The sequence below is a fragment of the Calypte anna genome, chromosome 1 (assembly GCF_003957555.1).
Source record: "Calypte anna isolate BGI_N300 chromosome 1, bCalAnn1_v1.p, whole genome shotgun sequence".
Taxonomy (NCBI): domain Eukaryota; kingdom Metazoa; phylum Chordata; class Aves; order Apodiformes; family Trochilidae; genus Calypte; species Calypte anna.
Window position 1 is genome coordinate 115,058,153 of NC_044244.1, and position 22,994 is coordinate 115,081,146.

Here is a 22,994-nt window from a genome sequence, read left to right on the forward strand (position 1 = left end):
GACTCTTCCTTTCTCATATTGGCTGCCAGCTTATTGAAACCTTGGCTGCTGCAATTGTATAAGTAAAGCCTTTATAAATTTAGAAAACTCCTTTTATTCACCAACAGAATTGCTTCCTGTATGTTTTCCCTTTAAGGTCAATATTTAAGCCTTTCATATCTGAAAATAGCTAATGAAGATTAAATGTATGTCTCTGTGTTTATGCAATTTACTATAATATTTTTATTTGTGTTTGTTTAATACTTATGCCATAATTTTCAGTAGTAATTTGCCATTGTTTGTATAATTTGGTTACCTAGGTAGCATCTTATGGCTGTTGATCCCAAGTCTTTCATATTTTTCCATTATTTGTGTCCTTCTAGAAGCTGTTCTTTGGCATAGGATATCTATTTTCTTCAATGCTTTGTAAGCTTTGTAGTGGTGAAAGCCTTCTGCTGTTCATTAGTTTTCTTTTTTTCATTATTTAACTAGTAATTACAGGTTCAGAGAAAAGGAGATTGTTACTGCCAGAAGACGTGGTTCAGCAATCTTCCTAATATCTTTCAGTAAAGTTTTTCTCTCCTATTTTCTGTCTCTCAGAACCTTGGCTTTTAGTTAACTGTGATTATTTTGAATTTAAAACACCCTGATATGTTTTTTCTTTTCCTTTTCCAACTACATAGATTAATATTTGCTTATAATATATTCTGTTATAAGCCTCAGTCCACTACACTGCTCATCAAACAGAACTGGAAGCATTCTCTAAATATCTTGGAATGACTATGAGGAAATTAATGCCATTTAATTTTTGTGCTAGGTCATTAGCCTGTTTTCATAAAATCAAAAGTCATTGTTTGTAAGTATTTAAAAATGATTATTTTTTAGCAGTAGTGGAAGTAGTACTAAGGACAAGACTTTTGTAATGTGCATGTGATTGAAAATGTGGAGAGTTGGTTGCAGAAGTAAAGGCACAGAGGTGGTGGCATTGTAACAACTAAATAACTCTGGTTTTATGATAGAACCTGTCAACTACCTCTTGAATTTCTTGTCCAATTTTGGTACAGTACTAAATTAGAATATTTAGAGTTTGAAGTGTAATAATTTATGCAGGAATTTATTTAATTAGGCACTAACTAAAGCACAGATTAAAAGCTAACAAGCACCCAGCACGTCAAGAAATGTGAGAGGCTATTTTCATTTTTCAAGAAACTTTGCTATGGATACAAATTATGGCATAGATATTAAAGTTTATTTATTTCTATATTTTGCTAACAGAATTTTCTAAAGCAAATAGTCTTCATAGGCTGTGTGAATTTTCTGCTGTATGTTGTTTTGAATTATTCTGATTTTTATTTTTTTTTTATTTCATAGAGTAGTAGTCTAATGTCACAAATACAGTTTTATGAAATCAAAACAGAATAAGAGAGAATACTGTTTTCTGAGGGAAGGATTTCTGACCTAAATGGAAATAAGTAGGTGGCAAAAGAAAGTTAGGCTTCAGCAAATAATCTGCTCTGGCATCTTTGCTATCTTAAATGAAAATTTTAGAAAGGTGAACAGTAGAGGAATAAATCCTCAGCTATTTTGGAATAACTTCTCCTACAAATACTTGTTGCTATTCAATAGCCATTACTGAGATAAGTGAATGGAAAAACATCAAAATATTTTTCAGATTCTTTCTTCTTTCTTTCTTTCTTTCTTTCTTTCTCTCTTTCTTTCTTTCTTTCTTTCTTTCTTTCTTTCTTTCTTTCTTTCTTTCTTTCTTTCTTTCTTTCTTTCTTTCTTTCTTTCTTTCTTTCTTTCTTTCTTTCTTTCTTTCTCTCTTTCTTTCTTTCTTTCTCTCTTTCTCTTTCTTTCTCTCTTTCTTTCTTTCTTTCTTTCTTTCTTTCTTTTCTTCTTTCTTTCTTTCTTTCTTTCTTTCTTTCTTTCTTTCTTTCTTTCTTTCTTTCTTTCTCTTTCTCTTTCTTTCTTTCTTTCTTTCTTTCTTTCTTTCTTTCTTTCTCTTTCTTTCTTTCTTTCTTTCTTTCTTTTTCTTTCTTTCTTTCTTTCTTTCTTTCTTTCTTTCTTTCTTTCTTTCTTTCTTTCTTTCTTCTTTCTCTCTTTCTTTCTTCTTTCTTTCTTTCTTTCTTTCTTTCTTTCTTTCTTTCTTTCTTCTTTCTTTCTCTTTCTTTCTTTCTTTCTTTCTTTCTTTCTTTCTTTCTTTCTTTCTTTCTTTCTTTCTTTCTTTCTTTCTTTCTTTCTTTCTTTCTTTCTTTCTTTCTTTCTCTTTCTTTCTTTCTCTTTCTTTCTTTCTTTCTTTCTTTCTTTCTTTCTTTCTTTCTTTCTTTCTTTCTTTTCTATCTGTTGAAAGCAAGTTTTACTTGAAATGCTTAGTGTTATAGCATTTATTTAGAGCACATTCATTAAGAAAACTTGCAGTTTATAGCTCCATCTTTTCTTTCAGATTCTTTCTTTGTTATACGGAACATAACTTCTAAAGGAGAGTTTTCTGAGGCTGCTTTTATAGTTTTTACACAGACTCAAAGGGGAAAAGTGAATAGGCTTGGAAGAAAAATAAAAGGTTTCTCTCAGAAATAAATCATATGTGGTTCAGGAAGCCTGGTGCTTTAGCTTGGGCAATACACAAGTGTGTGTGTGTGTACTTGCTGTATCTTTTTTTTTTTTTAGGCATTAGCTTGTAGTGGTTTCCTTTTTTCCCATGACTTGAGCCAATAGGCTCTTCTTAGGTTCTTACTTTGTATAAAGATTTTTCCACATGGAATATTTCCATTAAGCTACTGAGGTTTCTTATGCCATATTGAAAGAAGGTGGCTTCTCTAAAGATGAAAGTATTGGCCCTTTCTACCCTTTTCTTCACAAAATTATTATGTCAAAGTGCATCTGTTACTAGCTGAAGAAATTTGTCAGTTGCTGATTCATCAGTCATCAAGCAGAAGCTGTTTGAGGGTGGATCTGTTTGTACTTGTGCTCAGTGATGCATCATTTTTCTTAGCATCCTGTCTTAGGGCTTAAATGTCATCTGCTTTTTATGGTTCTATGTTTTAGGCAATAGATTTCAGCCAATATTGCAGTTCAGTAACACCAAAAGAGGAAGAAAACTAAACAGCCAATTTTGAAGTAAAGTAACAAGCAGTTAGTGACACTCAGGCTTGTTTCTGTATGTACAGAATGAAACAGAGAAGAATTTAAATAATGACACAGAGGTGTTTAACAATAACCAATAAATCCTTAAGCCACTAATTTCCAGAAGCTGGGAAATTATGGCAGTAGAAAGACTGCTTTATATTTGTATGGTTTCTTACACTCTTTACTCGAGCAACTCTCTGATGGCAGAAGCAGAACAATGGGATAGTGACTCTCTGGTAATCCAAGAGATACATGAGCATTTAGATCTTGTGGGTTCTTGTCCAGTGTCATCACAGCTGCTTTTGCATTCTAACGAGTAACCTTCATAAAACTTTTTGTTATGCCTTCAGGAGGAACTATCCAGAGGAACAGGATCTGTTCTGCAGAATTCTAAGATAGGCTCACTATTGTGTTTTTTGGCTGGTTTGTAGAAGTGCATCAATACATGCTCTTGTGTGGAACTTCAACTTTGAAAGGAAAATTAATTGATATATATAGGGTGATAAATATGCCTACATATCTCTCTTGCTGTGCTACAAACAGTACTGAAGAGGCAAATTTTTTTTTTCCCTTTTACAGCCCATGAAGCTTATAAATGTGATGTATTTTCCCAAGCTTTCTTCATTAATATTTGGGAAGCAGAGTAAATGCAGTAATCCAGAAGTTTCTGATAAAAAGAATGAAATTTTTACTTTGATTTCAAAGTTTGTAGTAGGAATCCACAGGGGACTAGTGCTACCCATCAAGCTCCTTTATTGAGTTGGGTTTATCTATAGTTGATTGTCTTTTAGGGCATGTGGCAACATTAATAAAGTAATACTTTCTTCACATATCTCAATAATATTGATTTCAATCTTCATTTTATAACCCTAATACCAAAGAGGAAAACAAAATCCATGCAAATTTTTTCTTCGATTAAAAAAAATTGCTACATTTTCTTTTGATAATCTAAATGTGCAACATTTTTCCTATTCAGTACTAGAAGCAGACATATTTCTATCATCAGAGAGCAGGTGACTGACTAAATAACTGCTCTGTTTCCTTCATGCTGCTCTTTAGAAGTAATATCCATTCCCTTGGTAAATCTGCTGGAGAGTACTGAGGTGCTGGAATAAATGGTTCATTATGAAAATTGCCTCATATGAATCAATTAAGAAAAAGATTTAAGGAGCTTTTATCCTCTAATGCTCCATTTAGGTGATAAACATCTTCTAATCCTGTTGACTACGAAAATATAGTTGGTTATAAAAATAAAATAATATGGAGACTGAAAGTGCAGTACTACAAAAACAGGCATAATGTAGTTCTAAGGAAGAAATATATATTTCTTATTCTCGAAGGTCCCTGGAAATTTAATGAGTAATGACAATAAATATTAAAATCAGGCTTTGCTGACAAAGTATTAGAATCAAATAAAGTTGAAAAGGTTTTAATAAGAAGTTTTGGTCATAAAAAAGGTACAATGATAATAAAATGTAACTGTGAGATTATTTTTATAAGAAGAACAAAGTTTTAAAAATATTTCACAAAAGTTGTTGTGTCAAAAACTTAGGCTCCTATTCAACATAATTCCACCAATGTCACATTTTATTAGAAGGACTGTATTTATTTACTTTCCTTCTTTCTTTCTTTTTTTTTTTTTCTTTAATCTGATCGTCTCAAAAGGGCTACATAACCGTTTGTGTTGCTTTCTTAACTTTCCCAGAAAAGATAACTAAGGCTTGTACTAGACTATTACATTCTCTCTCCATATTACCACAGCAGGAGTCAGCCGGAGTCAGTTATAGTTGTCTCTTCGCATCAGGGATCTCAAACTATCACCCTACACTCTTCTACCATCAGTCGTATCTAGTGTGTTGCAGGGTTTCTGATTTTCCAGGTGATTACAAGACCTTCCTTATAAATCTCTGCTTGAGGGAAGTACGTATGTTCAGAGAAGCAGGGAAATAGTATACTAGATTTACAAATAGATTACTGGAATCTTGGATTAGCATGTATGTTTGTGATTACAATGTATACATGAGATTTTTGTACGTGTGGGAGCTCTACTTACACAGCAGTCATGGGTATGACTATTGCTTATCTGAGGAGATGCATGTGCCATTACCAACTCAGCTATGATTTCCTGACACACAATGTGGGCTAACATTCTGAGTGGGAGGTTTGATTACTTGCAGTAGTTTCTGGAGAATGGGTGATGGTGAACAATGAGACTCCTGCAACTAGCCATGTATTGCTCTTCGTTCCTTTTCCAGGTAAACAAAAAAGTCATCCCATTTAAGTTACACTTCTTTAGTTTGTCTGTTAGGACTTTACACAAATAATGTAGTCCAAAGTATGCTCGTGTCATAAAGAATGTGTATCATTTGAGACTTGCTTGGTCATATCCTTAGAAATAGATGCAAATTTTTTTGTAATTGGTAAACAAAGAAAACACTTTTTCCTTACTGCTCATGTGTTTATATATGAAGTGATAAACTAGTAGTAACCCTAGAGGTTGTCAAGTTCCTAGTAAGTTCAAAAAGCAAGCAATACAGCTGGTTCATGTCATAAAGTCTCGGGATTTAAGTGTCTTGTATCTGTTTTACTGCTCTCTTGCATGACCCTACAGATGTAGAAGACATTGACTTTATTTATTCACAGTGCTTTTAAGTAACGTGCAAGTCTCTATTAAAATAAGTTAAAATGTGCTCTGAATACTCTTTGAGAGGTTTACAGGTGCAAATTCATGATGTGGTTAAACCACATGAAGAAGGAATCTTGATTCTAGAGTGATGGGATGAGGATACCTGTAGTTAACTCATCCAAGCTGCTTGGAGACAGTGACAGTGACATTCATCAACACAACAACAGATTATTTATTTATTGATGTATTTATTTCTCTTGAATAATAGGCAGATTTTCATTTAAGGTGAGAAGATGTAGAAAGGTAGTCACTTACTAGGTATTAGGAAAAGGAGGGAATTTTTCAAAATATTGCTGTACTGGATGACTGGGTTATGTAAGGGATCCAAATAAGATGTCTGGAATGAAAAAAGCCCCTTCTAATAGGATAACAAGTTAATACAGTGGTTGCTGTTTAAATCTACTGCCTAGTCTTTTTTTCAGTGTGACTAGATATATAATTCAGGAGATAAATTAACTGCGGTTGTAAAAGTTTATTTAGTATATTGAGGCAGTTTTATTATAACATTTTAACGTACTAAGTACGGAGTTTTAAAATACTTCATTTAATTTGATTTAGCGTGTACAGGTTCTTATTTGTTTAAATCTGTAAAATTTTTCCTATCTGTATTTGCAGGAAGACACTTAAATCATTAATTCTCTCTGTCATTAGTCTTCACAAATGCTCATGTATTTGATGGTGGAGTTTCTACCTCTCTCTTTCCAGTGACCTACCAGAATTGTTGAGGACTAAAGCTTTGACCTGTTTTGCTGCTGCCATTTAAATTAATTCCGTTAATCAAATAACTACGATGCAGGGATAATTGCAATATCATAGAATCATAGAATGGTTAGGCTTGGAAAAGACCTTAAAGATCATCAAGATCTGACACCCTTCTATGGGCAGCAACACCTCTCACTAGACCAAGCTGCACAAGTCTTCATCCAACCTGGCCTTAAACAGCTCTGAGAAGGGACATCAGCAGCTCCCTAGGCAGCCTATTCCAGTATCTTGCTACAGTCACAGTGAAGAATTTTTTCCTAGTATTTAACCTAAATCTACCCTCTTTCAGTTCAAAACCATTACGCTTCGTCCTGTCACTGCTGTCTTGGGTGAAAAGCCTCTCCCCTGCTTTCCTGTAGGCCCCCTTCATGTGCTGGCTGCTATCTGCAATAAAAATAACTAGGTTGTTAGTTCCATGGTGACAATGTCTTCATAAACAATTGCAACAATGTATCTAGGAGTATTTGGGGTGGTATTTTAAATAATAAATGGAGAAATTAAATAAAAATAAAATATTTAAAGACAATAAAGGCATATGTTTTTTCAGTAAGTGCATTTTACTTGCTTTTGCTAATATGCTTCATTCCAATAAGATTAAAATCTGTTTCTGCGGAACAGTGGGTAAAGAAGGTGCCTAGATTTATTACCAGATCACGTCAGTAGTCTCAAGAGTTATCTTTTTCTGCACTGACAAATTTTATCTGTTTTAGTGATAGGCCTAAACATGAAAAGTTAAGTTGAAAGTACTCATATGATAAGAACTTCTTTGTTCTAAATCTCTAAACAGTTGAGGCAATATTTTAACTGAATATCTAGTTATTTTTACTTTTTTTGCTTTCAATATTAGGCAACAGACATCTGTGATCCAAACCCAGTCATGATGCTTATTCTATGTGTCTACCTGTATGAATGTCTCCCTCACTACTTAGCTGTGAAGACTATAGAATTTACAGGTGCTCTCCATGCTACTGTTGTAAAACAGGTACTGATATAATTTAATTTAAATTTGTAGCATTGAAAGGTTAAACCACTGTGTGTATACATGTATTTATGTTATGTATATACTATGACAAAGAATGAATATTTCTCATATCATTTGGCTACTAAATAAAGAAGATGGGAGAACGTATCGGTTTTTTCTCTTCAGGCTTCTGATTCTCACTCCTGCTGCTGTTTTAACCCTGTGCACAGAAAAAAAATCTACAAATCTGATAAATCTGAGGTCAAATGTAGAGATGAGTATGGGATTAATGTGCGCAGGAGAGCGATGTACATTGCAAAATGAATAGTCAGAGAATTTGGATAATCTGTGGAAAGTCTATATTCCTTAGGCAGAAAAAATGATCTAACTGGTTGTTTGAAGTTCTTAATTTGTGATATCCTTAGCTGATATTTTGGAACTTAGCTGCAGAAAGCAGTCCTATAGTATAAAAATTGAAAGAAAATAGGCTGATTTTGTTGTCATTATTGCGGCAGGTGCGTCTGAAAAACCCAAGCGGTAAAACCTTGAAGTACAAAGCTATTCTTGTAGGAAGAGATGCTAATGATTTCTCATTACCTAAAGGAAAGACTGTCACCATTGCCCCTAAGTGAGTAATGTTTTTTGTTTGTTTTTTTTAGTGTTATTACTAAATCTAGCAGTATGGAAATATAAAGCTACTAATTTAATAGTGTTGGAACACTAGGAACATGTTCAACTATAAACAGGGCAGAATTATTCAGTATAAAGATGAGAATTTTACTCTTTTACCTAAAACAAATCCAGAGTAATTTATCAATAGAACACTTGAAGTTTAGCTCAATAGAACTTTAAGAGCAGAATACAAGCCTTCAGACTATTAGGGGAGCTATCTCTAGCCAATTAATATTTCTGTCCCAATGTACTGAAAGCCTTCATTTTCAGTTTGGAACTTTTCTTTTGGTTTTTTTATCCAACTAAATTTGGAATATTTGCTCTGTGATTTTGATTCACATTTTTAACATCAATGCCTTGTGGGAGAATGAGCAGGGAAAAATTGTTTCTTCTAAGATTTCATTTTTTCTTTCTTATTAATTAAAAGCATGGATGGGAATTTGAGATACTGTGGCACAGGTTTGATAGTAGTGTAAGACTGCTTCTTTTTGCCCCCATTCTTCTTCCCCACCAAGACAAATTATTGCAGCTGCAAGGTAGCTATTTCTCTATTTTACATTTCTTAAAGTCTTCAAAGGATCTTGGAGGGATTTATTTTTGTAAAAACATTAGGTCGTTAACATTTTGTTATCAGAAATACTCATGGTATGTTGCTATCTTTGTATTTGCTGTGTTTTACTCTTTCTGTGCTATATAGCTTTGGGACTAAAGACAGGAATTTCACTAACCCTCGTTTAACTATTGGAGACAAAGTGGTTTTAATAGTGATTCTGGTTGTAAATTAAAACTTTTCAGTTTAGACTCCAGATCTATTTAAGATATTTCTGTGCAGATAAAATGTATATGAGATTTTAAAAAAGAAAACAAAGGTTGGCATTTGTCTGAAAATAACCTGTGAAGAAGAAAAATTTGAAATATATATTGTGAAATATGTGTACATAAACGCAGTGCTCTTTAAGGATGATCAGTATTTCAGTATTAAATTACATACCTATTGTAAATATGTGCAAAAGCGAAAACAAATAATACTGTGTTTACAGTGAGCTGTGAGGCTGATTTGACAGCATTTTCTTTGCAACTGCTTCAAATAAGAATTAACATAAAAATGTCATCCTTGAAAATATCATGTGTTTCTTTGAAAGGTCAATTCCATGGCTGTTTTTCACTTCACCTTTAAAAAAAACCAAAACAAACAAAACAAGACACAAGCAAATGTCTACAACCTTGTCCTTGAGCTGCTTGGCAATAGATACAGCAACAGATATTTGAAAAAAATGGATAGAAATAAAAGCTTGTGGAAGTGCCAGTCAGCCACTGGTGACCTCTGAAGAGTTTATCATATTATAACCTTACTTGTAAGCTTCGTTGCTAGATGAAAAATAGGTTCTTCATGGTTACTGGCTTGCTTAGTATTCTCAGGGAAATGACTGAGAACTCTACACATTGGTGAGATGGGTTGAACAGGAGTTCTAGTTTAAAAACAAGGGTTATACTTAGAAAAAGTTTCTGAGTACCTGTAAAGAATCAGACAACTTCAGGTCAGATATCTCATCCTTTCCCCCCTGGTTTGAAACTGTTCCTTTTGAATTTATGAATATTATAGATAAATATGGATATGCTTTCACCACTAGTTTGGCGTTTACTTCAAGCTTGTTTGATACTAGCCAGCCTTTTTTTTTTTTTTTTCCTCCTGAGATACTTTAGATGAACTAATAAATAAGATGCAGTTAAAAGTAGCAGCTGTTGCCTTGTGAAGGCCTGCTGCAGGGATGCAGGCAAGTTGTAGTTTACTTTGCTGGATTTGCAGGGTAAAAGTCAAGGGAAATGTTGGCAGTTCAGAGAATATTGACTCATGATAATTCAGGCAATTACAGTGGAAAAGATGAACCACAGCCTTCAAAGGAAGGAGAAAGAAACTGAAACCTGTCAGTCTTCTGATTGGAGAACTGGAAGACTTTAAGTAAGACATGCCATACATAGAGACTTGTCTCTAATTATCTGCCAAATATACATTCCTTTATTAAGCATTAACTAAAATTGGATTAAGATGACTGTTTATCATTAAGATGACTGACAAGGATTTGTGGCTGCCTAATCCTGTTGAGCCTGCTGGGTGAGCACGCTTGGCATAGAGGGTTCTGCAGATGAAGGCCCAGTCTTAAAGAATTGTGTTTGATTTCCTGGAGAGATGAACTGTAAGAAACTGATAAGTGAAACAGATAAGGGGAAATTTTGAGAAGAAAATCAAAGTATAATGAAGAGATGTTACTTAAGTATAATAGGAAGCAGTGATGCAGCATTAGGTAGAGATGCCAAGTAAGATGCAGTGAGTGTGTGAAGCTTGGCCATCTGTCAGACAGATATCCAGCTGCTCTCTCACTGCCACTCCTCAACTGGCAGAGGGAGAAAATGTGATGGAAAAGTTTATGGCTGAGATAAAGATGAGGAGTCTGCTTACCAATTACTGGTGCAGGCAAAACAGACTCGACTTTGATTTAATTTATCATCAAATAAAACAGAATTCTGCAGTGAGAAACAAAGGTAAAAATTAAAAGATCACTTCACCTCTTTCCCACTCAGAGAATTCCTCACTCACAGACTTGACTTCATTCCTTCATTCTTGAGTGCTCTGCGTTGTCCCACTGTCACCCTGAATGGAGCAGGTCCCTGAATGGAGCAGGTTTGATGAGGAGTGGATGGCTGTAGTCACTTCATGACAGTCCTCTCTCCTTCCTCTTCACGAGTTTCCCCTGTTCCCTGAGTCCTTCCTTGGGTTACAGTCTTCAGGGCCATTCACTGACCACAATTCCTTAATGAAATATCCAACTGCTCCAGCATAGTGTTCTGTCTGGGCTGCACTGTAGATATCTGCTCCAGTGTGGTGCTTTCAACATGCTGCAGTGAAATGTGTTCCTGCAGCTGAAGCCCCATTTCCCTCTGTGTCCTTGATGTTCCTTCTGCTGTTCCTCACTGCTTTTGTCCTTTCTTCTCTGTCTTCCTTACATTTTTGCCCTTTCTAAAACACATTTTTACAGAGGTGCCACCAGCTTGGCTAATGGGCTCAGCTGTGTCCTGCAGCGGGTCCATTATGGAGCCTGCTCAGCTCTCTGTGTCCTGTGCATAACAGTGCCTGGTCTCTGCTCACAGAGGCTGCACCTGAGGCCTAAAGTCCTCTGCTGCCAAAACCTTCCCAGCTACACCCAGTACCTGCCAAGAATGAATATTGATTTAATATCAAAGGGCTGAAATGAAACTAGCTTCAATCCTAAGAAGCTGAACATCAAGGAAAGCTTCTGAAAACTATACTGTTCTGCTCCGTCTTTTGAGATGCGTTAGAACATATTCAGTGTAGCTGATTATTGTATCTTGCATATAATGTAATTACATGCCAACTGTATCCTGGGCTGCGAGGTGAGAGCCACAGATTACTGTGTCCCATTGTGGCCTCCCCAGCACAGGAAGGAGATGGAGCTGTTGGAGGGACTCCAGAAGACAGCAATGAAGATGATCAGAGTGTTAGAGCACCCCTCTTACCAGGACAAGCTGAGAGCTGAGGTTGTGCAGCCTGGAGAAGAGGCTCCAAGGAGGCCTTGTATCACTCTTCCTACCACCTGAAGGAGGCCTACAGAAAAGACTCTCTGTAAGGTCATGTAGCAAATCCTTTAGTGTGAGGATAGTGAGACACTGGAAGAGGTTGCCCAGGGAAGTTGTGGCTGCCCCCTCCCTGGGAGTGTTCAAGGCCTGGTTGAATCGAGCTTTGAGCAACCTGGTCTAGTGGGAGGTGTCCCTGCTCATGGCAGCAGCTGCTGGAACTAGAAGATCTTTAATAATCCTTCCAACCCAAACCAGTCTCTGATTCTATGACTTCTGACCTGAGATTCGCACTTCCCAGGGCACTGCACTGTTCCATACAGTCTTGCAGTTCACCACAGTAATACAAATATCTCTGGCTCTCTTATGTGGTTTAGACATGCCCATAAGTTACTTGGTCTGGATTCTGTAACAATAGAAATTATGAAGGCGACTTATTCAATATATAAAATCACCTTGTTGGGAAAGGGGCCTGTCCAACTGCAAAAAATACAGAACAAAACTTTTTCTAAGAACAGCAGCTTGAAGCTGGAGTTGTACGAATTCAACCTGGAAGTAGCAAGGTAATTAGCTATTAACAGGAATAATATTTATCTAAATGCCAAATTCTTTAACTGTAGGCATTTTTAAAATCAGAGAACATGGAAAATGGTTCAGAATGTGATCTCAGAACGTTTTAGATCTAGCCTTCTGCCTTAGGTAATACGAGATTCTGTCTCAGAAAAATGCTTCTGTTAAGCAATACTTGTCAGAAGAAATTGACGGATGATTGGGTTGCACATAATGGCCTGCAATGTATGTAGAACTACTTCAGATTGTGTTACCTAGTAATTTCTGTTGATCTTAAAATCTGCAAATTTATCCCCTCCATACATTTTTTTCTTACAACAAAGTATAACAGATAGAAGAAAGAAGAGAGAAAATATGGTTTCTTGGTTTTTTTGAAAAATGGTACACGCTGAGGTGATGAAGTAATTAAGAATCTTTCACCCCTCCAGTGTATCAGAACAAGTGTGTGAGATAGAGCTGGTTAGGATTACGTGAGCATGAACGAGGCCATAGAGCGACTCCATAAGCTGAGTTTTCCTTCACTTTACATTGATCATAACACAGATTAATAGAATAAATGTAAATCTAAGCAATTTTGTATTTTCCTGATGCTGGCTTTGCACAGAAGGCAACAGTTGACAATTCAAATCAGATTTCTCTGCTGTTGCATTAGCCAGAGGGCAAAGATCAGGAAGAATGTTCATGCAATCCATTTCCCTGTCATTTCTATTTGTGACAAGAAAAGAATCTTTAAAACTTTGACCTTAAGGTGGGTTTGGAAGGTAATGTCTCAGGCAGTACACTTCTCTGAGAGCCTGCAGTCTCAGGATGCTTTTTCCAGGATGTTTTGAATAGCAGGGCAGTTTAGGAGACTCAGACTTTGTGGACTTTAGCAACTTTTCACTACCAAAAGTGGTAATGCCTGGGAGCTCTGCAGCAGGAACATCGAAGTGGTAAGAGCCAGATTTTCAGAACAACCCAGATTTCATCATCAGTTGTCAGAAATGAGATCCTGTAACTTTTGGTCTTAGGAAGAACTCTGGGTAATATCATACTTCTTTCTGCTAGGTGTTAATCCCAGAGGTTATGCTGGGCTACTTATATTACCTATAGTCATTCTAGCTGTAGTTTGAGCTTTTTTCAATTCTGCTATATCATTTTTTGAGGAAAAGAGGTGTAAACAATAATTACATTTTGAGCCCTTTGGTGGCCTAATGGTGATCTCTGCATTGTTTTATGTTACTTTTCTAATTATTCCTAACACTTCATTGGCTTTATTGGAAGTTCCCCAACACTGTGCTGATGTTTTCATGAAACTCTTACAGATCCCAAATGAATTACAACATCTCACAAATCAATGATGAGTTATAATGGGTTGGAGGCCATAATTTTATGTAAATAAAACTGCTTTCCCTGAGTGATTCTCTTTACAGAACTGTAATTTTGTTGTCTGATAAGGTCCTGCAATCTTTGCACTGGCAATCTTTGCCCTTATGATTTTAAAACCCTAACAACTTAGTACTTCAATAAGCTTCCTTACTTTCCAGGTTGGTAGTTCCCAGGGTACCTTTACCTAGTCTAAGCTCTTTCCATGTGGTCTGCTCTCTTCTAGTTTCCTTTCCCATCAGAGACTATAGCTGTTTCTTATATCAGAGACCTTCGGTTTTTTCCACTTCTTAAGTAATTAACTTTACTAATCATTCAAGTGGGTTTGTTTCTTTTTTTGTTTCTCAGTCTTTACTGAGGATTTGATTAAGCACTTCTAGATCTGCCTAAGATCAGTGATGACAAGGATACTAGGATGTCAGAATGTTTAGCTCACAAATAGCTATTAATTGGGGAGCATAAAGTAAATAAGTTATTAGGTTTGGGTAATACTATAAGGAAAGAGAATTTTCTGTGCTAGTGTGTGTGGCAAGAATAATTAAGCTCCATGCTGAGGTCATAAAAAGGGCTAAGGGCTCAATATTATTCTTTGTATATCAATATAGTTATTTTACTAGCATATTTTAAAGTATTCTTAGGCAGAATAGTGAACTAAAGCAAAGTATTTCAAAAGAAACAAATTACTTCCTTTTCTAACCCCTTCCATTACAAAGACTCTAAAACATGTTCCTGAAATGACATTGCTGAATAATTTCTGAGCTGCAATTTTTTGTCTGTCTAAACTTTTATTATTACTACTACTACTAGTATTGTTATTATTACTATTATATTAATTGGTTTTTAATTGTTTATTTTTTCCTAGGGGACAAAAAATCATAAATGTGGAATTCACCAGTCGTTTTCTGCGCCCTGCTGAAGCAGTGTTGCTACTGACCTCAAAGAGTGTAGGTGGAATAAATGGTGCCTCGATGTCATTCTCTCTGAAATCTGAAGTCAAGCATATTGAGCCTGCTGTAAGTTTATGTGTGTGTGATTGCTACTGCTGCAAAAGTATTGTTCAGCTGTATGGTGTATCAAACAAAAGTTAACTGAGGCAAAAATAAAAATTTGAGTTAGTGTGAGCATTATTAGCCTTTTCTGGTTTCCACTATTTGCCTACATACATACACTCTTAGCCTACATACAAGAAAACCGTGGTGCTTTGGGAGATGATTTAGAGGTTACAGTGGTATAGCACTGGTGGTTTGACTTGATGATCTTGAATATCCTATCCAACCCTGATGACTCTATGGTTCTCGGTTCTATGGTTTTACACAGAAACAAGCCTAGAGAAATATCTAAGATTCCTAAGGATATAAATCATGCCTAGACTGGGAATAAATTTTAAAACTTTTGTTAGTTGCTGCCAGGTTAATATTTGTTCTTTTTAACTTGAGATAATGTGTAGATCTAGGATTTACCTCTGAAACAGCCATAGCAGAGATAGGCATGTGTTCCATCATTTGTTATCAAACATTCATGGAACAGATATGGATAGATCTTATGAACTTAGATTGTGTTTATGGAATGATTTTTTACATGACTCTACACCATACCAATAAACACTGTTGTTAGAAAGAAATGTTGGGGCAAGACTGAAAAATAGAGGCCATGGAAAAATAAGAAGGAAAAAAAAGATAGTTTAATTCTTGGCACTGTGCCATGGAAGAAGGTAAAAAATGGAGTGAAGTTTAATGTATTTTTTGAAAAGAAATAGGCTTTCACTGTTCTTTCCTGGTAACAAAGTGTAGCATTTAAATTATATTAATTTTGTTGTTAACAGTGGTCAAACACATGGTTCTGTTCTGTAATATGTTCCTGTTTGTTCATTTATTATACGTGAATGTGGTTCTGCAACTTTTTCATATTGATAAAAATTTTCATTCTCTTTTAGGATATATTCAAATGTAAATCCCCATGTTATGAGCTGAAGAAAGTTGTCATAAATGTTACTAATCCCTTCAGAAGTGATGGCATATTCAGGTAGACAAATCTTCAATGATTATGCTGTTTTGTCAACTCTTTTCCGTAACTTTTTTCACCTTAAAAATCCAGAAGCTTGAGGTTAAATTATAGGGATTTACAGTAAAGAAATTATTACAAGCCATAATAATCAGTAAAGAAGATAAATAAGCCTTAATTGAAATCCATCTCAGTCTAAGCAATAATGCTGGCACTGTAATCAAATGAAGTTCACGATCCTTACTTCTGTTTTTGTGTTTGGCTGAGGTCCAGTAGAACTCCAAAGAGAAACAAACTGTGTTAATTAATAGTTATTTTTTCCCCAATCTGTTTTTTCCTGCTGTTTAAATTATTAAGCATGCAAAAGAAAAACCCGTGCATTTGCCTCAAGGCTTGCATCACTGTCAGTTCATCCAATTTTTCATTTTTATTCACCATAGATGTAACAACTGTACAGACATAAATGTTGCTTTCATTAATACAAAAGAGATAGAATGCTGCGCCTCTTTAAAATCTTTTTGTGGTCTGACTCCATATTTTGTCTTTATTCTGAATTTGTTTATTTACCAGAATTGTTTCCATAAAATTTTTAGCTTCTTTTACTGATCTGTTTAATACACGTTTCACAGGCTGCAAACTAAATTTCTCTGTCATCCACAGAAAAGCTTTGGTATAGACAGCACTAATGGGATTGTTTTCACTGCTCCAGCAATGTGCATGGGAATCATATGTGTTTATTGAGCTCCTGTTTTTTTTTAAACTTCTTGAGGTAGTCAGTGAGGCTACCTGTAATCAGTGATATGATGTGGATAACTCTCTTGGGAAGAATATATGAAAAGTGATCATGTAATTTAGTTTTGAAAAGCTACTTGATAGCTACCTTAAATAATCATAAACTGGGGAAACATTGGAATGAGTAATCTAAAATAAAAGATTCTTTTTATCCGTTTCCAGTGTTTTGAAACATCTAGTATTCCATCAGAGGGTGCATTACTTAGCTGCAAATAACACTAGGACATACACTTGTGATAACAAAGGGTTAATTTTTTAACAGAAAACCAGGCTGAAAAATGTTAAAATTGGCAGTATAATGGAATATAATTTAAGAAAAGAACAAATTAAAAATGTGAGTGCCTCTTTGACCTTGTCTCAAACATACACCAAGTGCCAGATAGCTACAAAAGTGTTATATTATGCACCCTAAGCTAGTCCTTGCCTAGCATTTGGCTGTTTTCTATATTTTACCCATCTATTAAATAAAGATTTTTTTCAGTTTTCTACAGTTCCTGGATTTAAATACTTATGTATGTCTGTTTTGGAGATTATAGAATGTTGGTAGTTCAGTAAGAAAAATTAGTTGAATACTTTAAAAATTATCCATTACATTTCTTTGTTGAAGTACAGCAGCCATTTGCTTCCAAGAATAGCAAAACATTTCTATATTAAAAGATGCCATAGTAAATAGCAGTAATTATTGACATATTTTTTTAAATGACAGAGTAAATGCTTGGGCAGAGATTCAACTAATGCTGATGTCAATGGTTATGACTTTTAAATTGCAATCCACAGCTGATTCGAAACAACTTGATATTGGCTTTTGTATTTTTATTATATATTCTGTAATCTTCCCCTGTTTTTATTGGTTATCAGTGCAGAAAAAATGCAGAAGTCTTGTTTAAAATGAATGAATTACATGTATTGTAAGGGAAGTGTTCATTTAGCTGTGTCAAAAACTAATTCCTGACTAATTACTTGCTGTAGGACAATGGATTATCCAGTACTTAAAATGAAAATAATGTGTTCACAATGCAATCTACCTAAAAGGAAAGATAAGCATCTTTTAAGAAAAAATGAAGTGTGGTTCAACAGGAAAAATCGTAATTTACTCTATCTTAATAGATTCATTACTTTGAAAAGCAAAATGAAAGTAGCTGAGCTTTTTTCTTCAAATGTAAATGAATCAGTTATGCAATCATTTAATATAGTACCTGCAGATTGTCGTGTAAGTTAAATTACAGGAAATTATTTCCAATTAAAATAAGTATATAACTTGTCTTAAAATTCAAATGGACATTATTCTTCAATTATAAAATTTTTCTTTTTGAAAAGACAATTTAAAATTTGTGTGCATGTGATGATATAACTGCAGACCATCCCTATAAATCTATGGTATTAATGAAGTAGTACATTATTATTTTTTCCAGTAACCCTTGAATAAGTGTCTGGGGGTTTTACATGCTTACATGATCTTTAAAAATTGCATGGCTTAAATTGTGCAAAAAGCTTTAAATTATTATGTAAAGAAAAATTAATACATTATTGATTACATATATATTTTTAAAATCCATTCAGTGTTTTTCCAGTATCTTAAAATATCCCCAACTGAAAATAAACCTTTTTATGAAACATTCATTTAGAAGTTAAAATAAAAAAATATTTTCTTCATTCCACAAGTTAAAAATGCAGTAAATATATGTGCTTGCCATACTCCAGGGTAATTTTGCTGGAATCCACAACTTATTTAATGCAGCCAGAGCAAGTATATCAAGCCAGGCAAGTAAAGCAAGAGCAAACATTCAGGTAAGTTTTAAATGACAATTGCTATTTATAATAAATTGAATTATACAATTCTATTAGTATTACGTCTTTGTGTATAGCTGAGTTGTAAAGAACTATAGGTTAGGACATAGAAATAACAGAATTATGAAACATTTTAAAAACACTTTACAGATAACTTACTTAAGCAGTAGAGAAAACATGAATAAGATGTAAAAGAGAAAAATGTGTGTATGTCCCTTTCTGAAAAAGTGTTAAAGAAACTTGGGTTGAAAGGTGAACTATTGATGCTGGGGTAGGAGTGATGGTGAGTATTTGGATGACTGAAAAGCTGAAAACTGCAACAAGATTACCTCTGATGCTTGGAATAAAAAAACAATGTAGACATATTTGAAGGTGCAAAAGTAAGGTCAACTTTTTATTTATAAATGATCAGTCTAAGGAATTCTAATTGTGCTGAAGTGTTAAATATTACTGGTTCACTAGGCTCGTGGAGATGCAAGAACAGAGTAAAGGGTAATTGGTGCAGATCTAGGGATATAAGTTAATAAAATTCTGTGTCTAGACATTATTGCTTAGCTAACCAGGGACAAGATTTTCTAACAAAGGAAATCTGGAAGAAGAAGGAACGTTCAAATTAAGCATGGTAAAAATAATAAAATAGCAAAGATTTAAAAAACAGAGCAATTGGAATGCAAGTCAAGGAGAGATACGAAGTTAAATCTATGCTTAAGACATAGTCTGTAAGAAAATATTCCTGCCTTCATTTTCTTTAACATAGACAGTGATATAAATATCAGTAAGCTTAGATAAAGAGGAAGAAATCTTCGCAGGCACTGAAGAGGTGAGCTGTAATTTGGAATAACTAAAATTCAAGGTTAATTGAGAAAGAGAGAATAAAAAAGGTTTAATTCCTGACACGCTCTAAAAGTGGCCAAGAATAGAGAAATAGCCCAGAAGTACCTAAAATAATGTTTGGAACTTGACAGATATTTGGAATTCCACTGTTATTTTAATAATTGATAGTTTAATAACTGGTTTTCTGTCCTTTTGATGGTAGATTTTGCGTTACATATCAGGCAGTACATTTACGGAGCTCCATTTCTCTACTTTTCTGTCACTTCAACCATATTTTATAGTTATTGATTCATAGAACAGTATTTAAAATCATCAGCAGGAATAGTAGTAGCTAAAAAAACAAGAACAAACAAAACAAAATCAAAACCAGAAGAATTAAGTCAGCTTACAGGAAAGAGCAAAGTGCAAACAATCAAATTTTCTCTCACAAGGGCAGGATCTAGTTTTGAAAACAGACCAAAATCAGCAGTCCTCTCACAATACTTGTGAAAAATACTTCAGCCCAGGAATACCATCAAGAAAAAATACTATAGCCACCAGAACTCTATTACATGGATATTTCAGATGAATGCATTCAGCCCTGCTCTGCCCCTGTTCTGTTGGTTGAGAGTGTCCTGCGTGCTTTGCACACTTACAGCCAAGTAAGGTTTGCTACAAAAGGTTTACTCATCAGTTTTGCTACAAAAGGTTAACCTCCAGTGCTTAATGATTGTTAGTTTTGAAATGTGCAGCCAACATCAGGACAAGGATTTTCCTTCAGACTGTCCCTGCTTACTGCAGGGCGATCGGACTAGATGACCTTTAGACAGCCCTTCCAACCCAACTCACTTCATGATTCTGTGACCTCCAGATACGTTTAGCTAGATCTGTACCCAAGGGGAAATAGCCATACCTATAACATGCAATGCATACTAGGAAAAAAGTCTGCTCACAAATACCAGTTACTCTGATAAGTTCTCTAAACTCTCAGCCTACTAAAAAAACATTGGAGTGCTTTGATTGCACTTTACCTCTCAATATTTTTTTGCCAAAAGGACATTTGGAATTTTCTTAATGTAATTCAAAATTTGATGTAATAAAGAACAAATGTTCATGTCTCCCATGCTATCAGTTCTGAGGGGGGATATAGATAACATTTAGAATCCAAATGCCAAAAGCTTACACCAGAGTAAAGGGCTTCATCTTCAATTTAAGCAAGCTGGACACACACTGGAAAACCACATAACTCTTATTAAAAATTCTCCTAGGACAAAACTGTGATTTTATTAAACTACTTTCCAAGGCTTCTTACAAAGAAAGAAAAAATACTAGAGCCCCTCTGGTAAATCCATCAACGTCTACAGATTTTACTAATGTATTGTACTTAGAGGTATTGGAAGCTATTGAAGTAGAAAAGAATTTTTCATTATCCTGCATATTTTAGTCTGATGTATGCCTTGGGAAAATATCTGTCTAAAAAGTGTAATTTTATTCAAACTTCCAGGCTTCACTCTCACTTAAATTTATTTGAGGGCATCTTAAGTCTTTAGAAATCTCCAATATTAATTTTCTATAATCTTAGATGTTTCTATTATCTGTGATAATAGAAGCCACTTAGGTACTCTTTTTTCCTGAATGAAATATAATACCCTTTTAAAAATGTGTTTAAAAATGTATATCTGCAATTAATAACTGATCAGTAAGAAGATTGTAGCTTCAATTTTTAAAATTCGTTTGATGAATCCAGAAAATGTCTTCTACAACATGGAGGCCCATTGCTCTAAGTGGTTCATCAGCATAAAACCACCATAAAATCAGTGCTTATACTCTGAGTAATTTTGTCTACATAACTGATGTTATTTATTTGCTTTGGTCCTAACAATTTTATCATCTGTGCCAGTCCCAATGGTCTCCTCAGTTTCGTAAGTCCTTCTTTGTCCTCATAATATGCCCCCAGAGGTATGAGAAACACCACTTTACACCTGGCAGCCCTCTCACCTGCCTTTCCCCTCTGATACTATCACAGGAAGCAAAAAGATTGTAATTCATACCTAAGAGGAGACCAGCTCCTTAATTATCGAGGATGGGATCATCATCCTATGATTGGAAAGATATCTGAATATAGGGCTCAGGCAGTCTGTATCCTTGCCAGGACATGGTGCTCTCAAAGCTAAAAAATCCAATAGTTGCCCATGTCTGAGGTAGGGTGTCATTAGTGGTTGCAGAAAAGACCTCTTTTTCCGTGGGGATCTGAATGGTGTTTGGTGAGAAGAATTAAGTTTTTTCTTTCATCCAGTTGCTGTCAGTTTTTGTTTAAATATATTGTGATTCATGTGCCTGCATTTTTTCAAATTTACACTTTTCCATTCTTTTCCACGTCCTTGACACTTCAATTATTATCCTTGGCCTACGTTGGTGCAGCATGGTCTATTCCCTGTGGGAGAAGGAGAACCAGCTGGAAAGATGCACACCACATGGCCCAGGAATTCTAATATAAAACTACCCATAAGCAGTTTTCAAGCATGTTAGTATTTTGACTGATAGCCATTAAAAAAAAATAAAAATAAAATTACAGTAAAAGTCCAAGGTTACATTTAATAGCTAACTATTCCTTCATACATTTCCTTCTGTACAACTAGGAAGTGATAAAGATATACTAATGATTCCTTGATAGTCCTATTGTAAGACCACAGCTAAGTAGTTTGGAGTATGTATTACAGTCCTCATGGATCATGATTGCACAGACTGCTTTGCAAAATAAACTATGTATATGGATAAATATTTTTACATCAAGAAAAACTCATTGTAAACCAAAAAGGCAACCACGAATTAATGAATTTCAAGTCAAGCTTTGCAGAATATTGTATATAACTACTTAGTGTTTAATTTATTTACTTTTGCTTTTTTTTAAACCAGAGATTATACCAGGAAGTCTGAATATTTTAATTTTCTGAATTTTATTCTTATACTTACATTAAACAGAGTACTTGTATTTAGTAACTGATAGGATAAAGAAAAAAGTAAGATCTAAAGGGCTCAATTTTTCTGTAATGTAGATTATGAGACACAGCATTACTACCAGTCACAATTCTTATTAATATTTGATATATTAGAAATTGATCTGTATTTATGTAAGCCATACTACCTCTTTTGAGCACCTCCTGTCTTACTTTCTATCCTAGCCTTTGTTCTGAGATCACAAACTATCCCACAGAGTGTAGAAACTGGCAAATACCTCAGATGTGAGTTTTGCATTCAAATGTTTCAGTATTTTCAGTGCTGCAGTGTGCAGTTCCTTATATCCTTTCTTTAAATAAACATTTGCTTACTTCTGTCTCTGAAGTTCATTGATGAGGTTGCTGCTGTGTGGACTAAAGACTTCCCATGGTGCCTGGCACTTTTTAGTTTTCATCTCAGTGATATTTAAAGTCTGGAACTGGAAGCAACTAAAATGGTTATCTAGTGAATTCTGCTCCAAATACAGGAAGTCTTGTAATATGCATTTTCTAAGAATTTGGAGAATGGAAAAGAAAGTAATTGTCTTGTTTGGACCCTGAACTAAACAGTAAAGATACACTGCTGCATATAACACTATGACAACATTATTTAGTTACACAATTTATGTGTACTATGTTTACTGAATAGATGCTTTGCTTTTAGACTTGTTTTTTTCCATACCTGATAACTTGGTAAACACAGTCTCTTTGTGGTGCTATGTAGGAAGAGGTAACTTCCAACTCAGAGGTGATAGCTACTAAGCTGTTTCTTGCTGGTGCACATGTATGTAAGTAAAACAATCCGCACTGGTAACTAATTCTTGCACAACTTTTGGTTCTTTTAATGCACAGTAAAATAACCTTGCACTGGAAGGGAAAAGCTGTGTGGGCA

At 34.8% G+C, this 22,994-nt stretch overlaps 1 protein-coding gene across 1 annotated transcript in view; it reads left to right on the forward strand.

The window, feature by feature from the left end:
- CFAP47 (cilia and flagella associated protein 47) overlaps positions 1 to 22,994 on the forward strand; it is a 296,044-nt gene that overhangs the window by 98,213 nt on the left and 174,837 nt on the right. Inside the window, exons 36-40 of the mRNA XM_030456465.1 lie at positions 7,401 to 7,535; positions 8,030 to 8,142; positions 14,575 to 14,725; positions 15,646 to 15,734; positions 18,207 to 18,293. Of these exons, the coding sequence (XP_030312325.1) occupies positions 7,401 to 7,535; positions 8,030 to 8,142; positions 14,575 to 14,725; positions 15,646 to 15,734; positions 18,207 to 18,293 (575 nt within the window). The remainder of the gene's footprint in view (positions 1 to 7,400; positions 7,536 to 8,029; positions 8,143 to 14,574; positions 14,726 to 15,645; positions 15,735 to 18,206; positions 18,294 to 22,994) is intronic.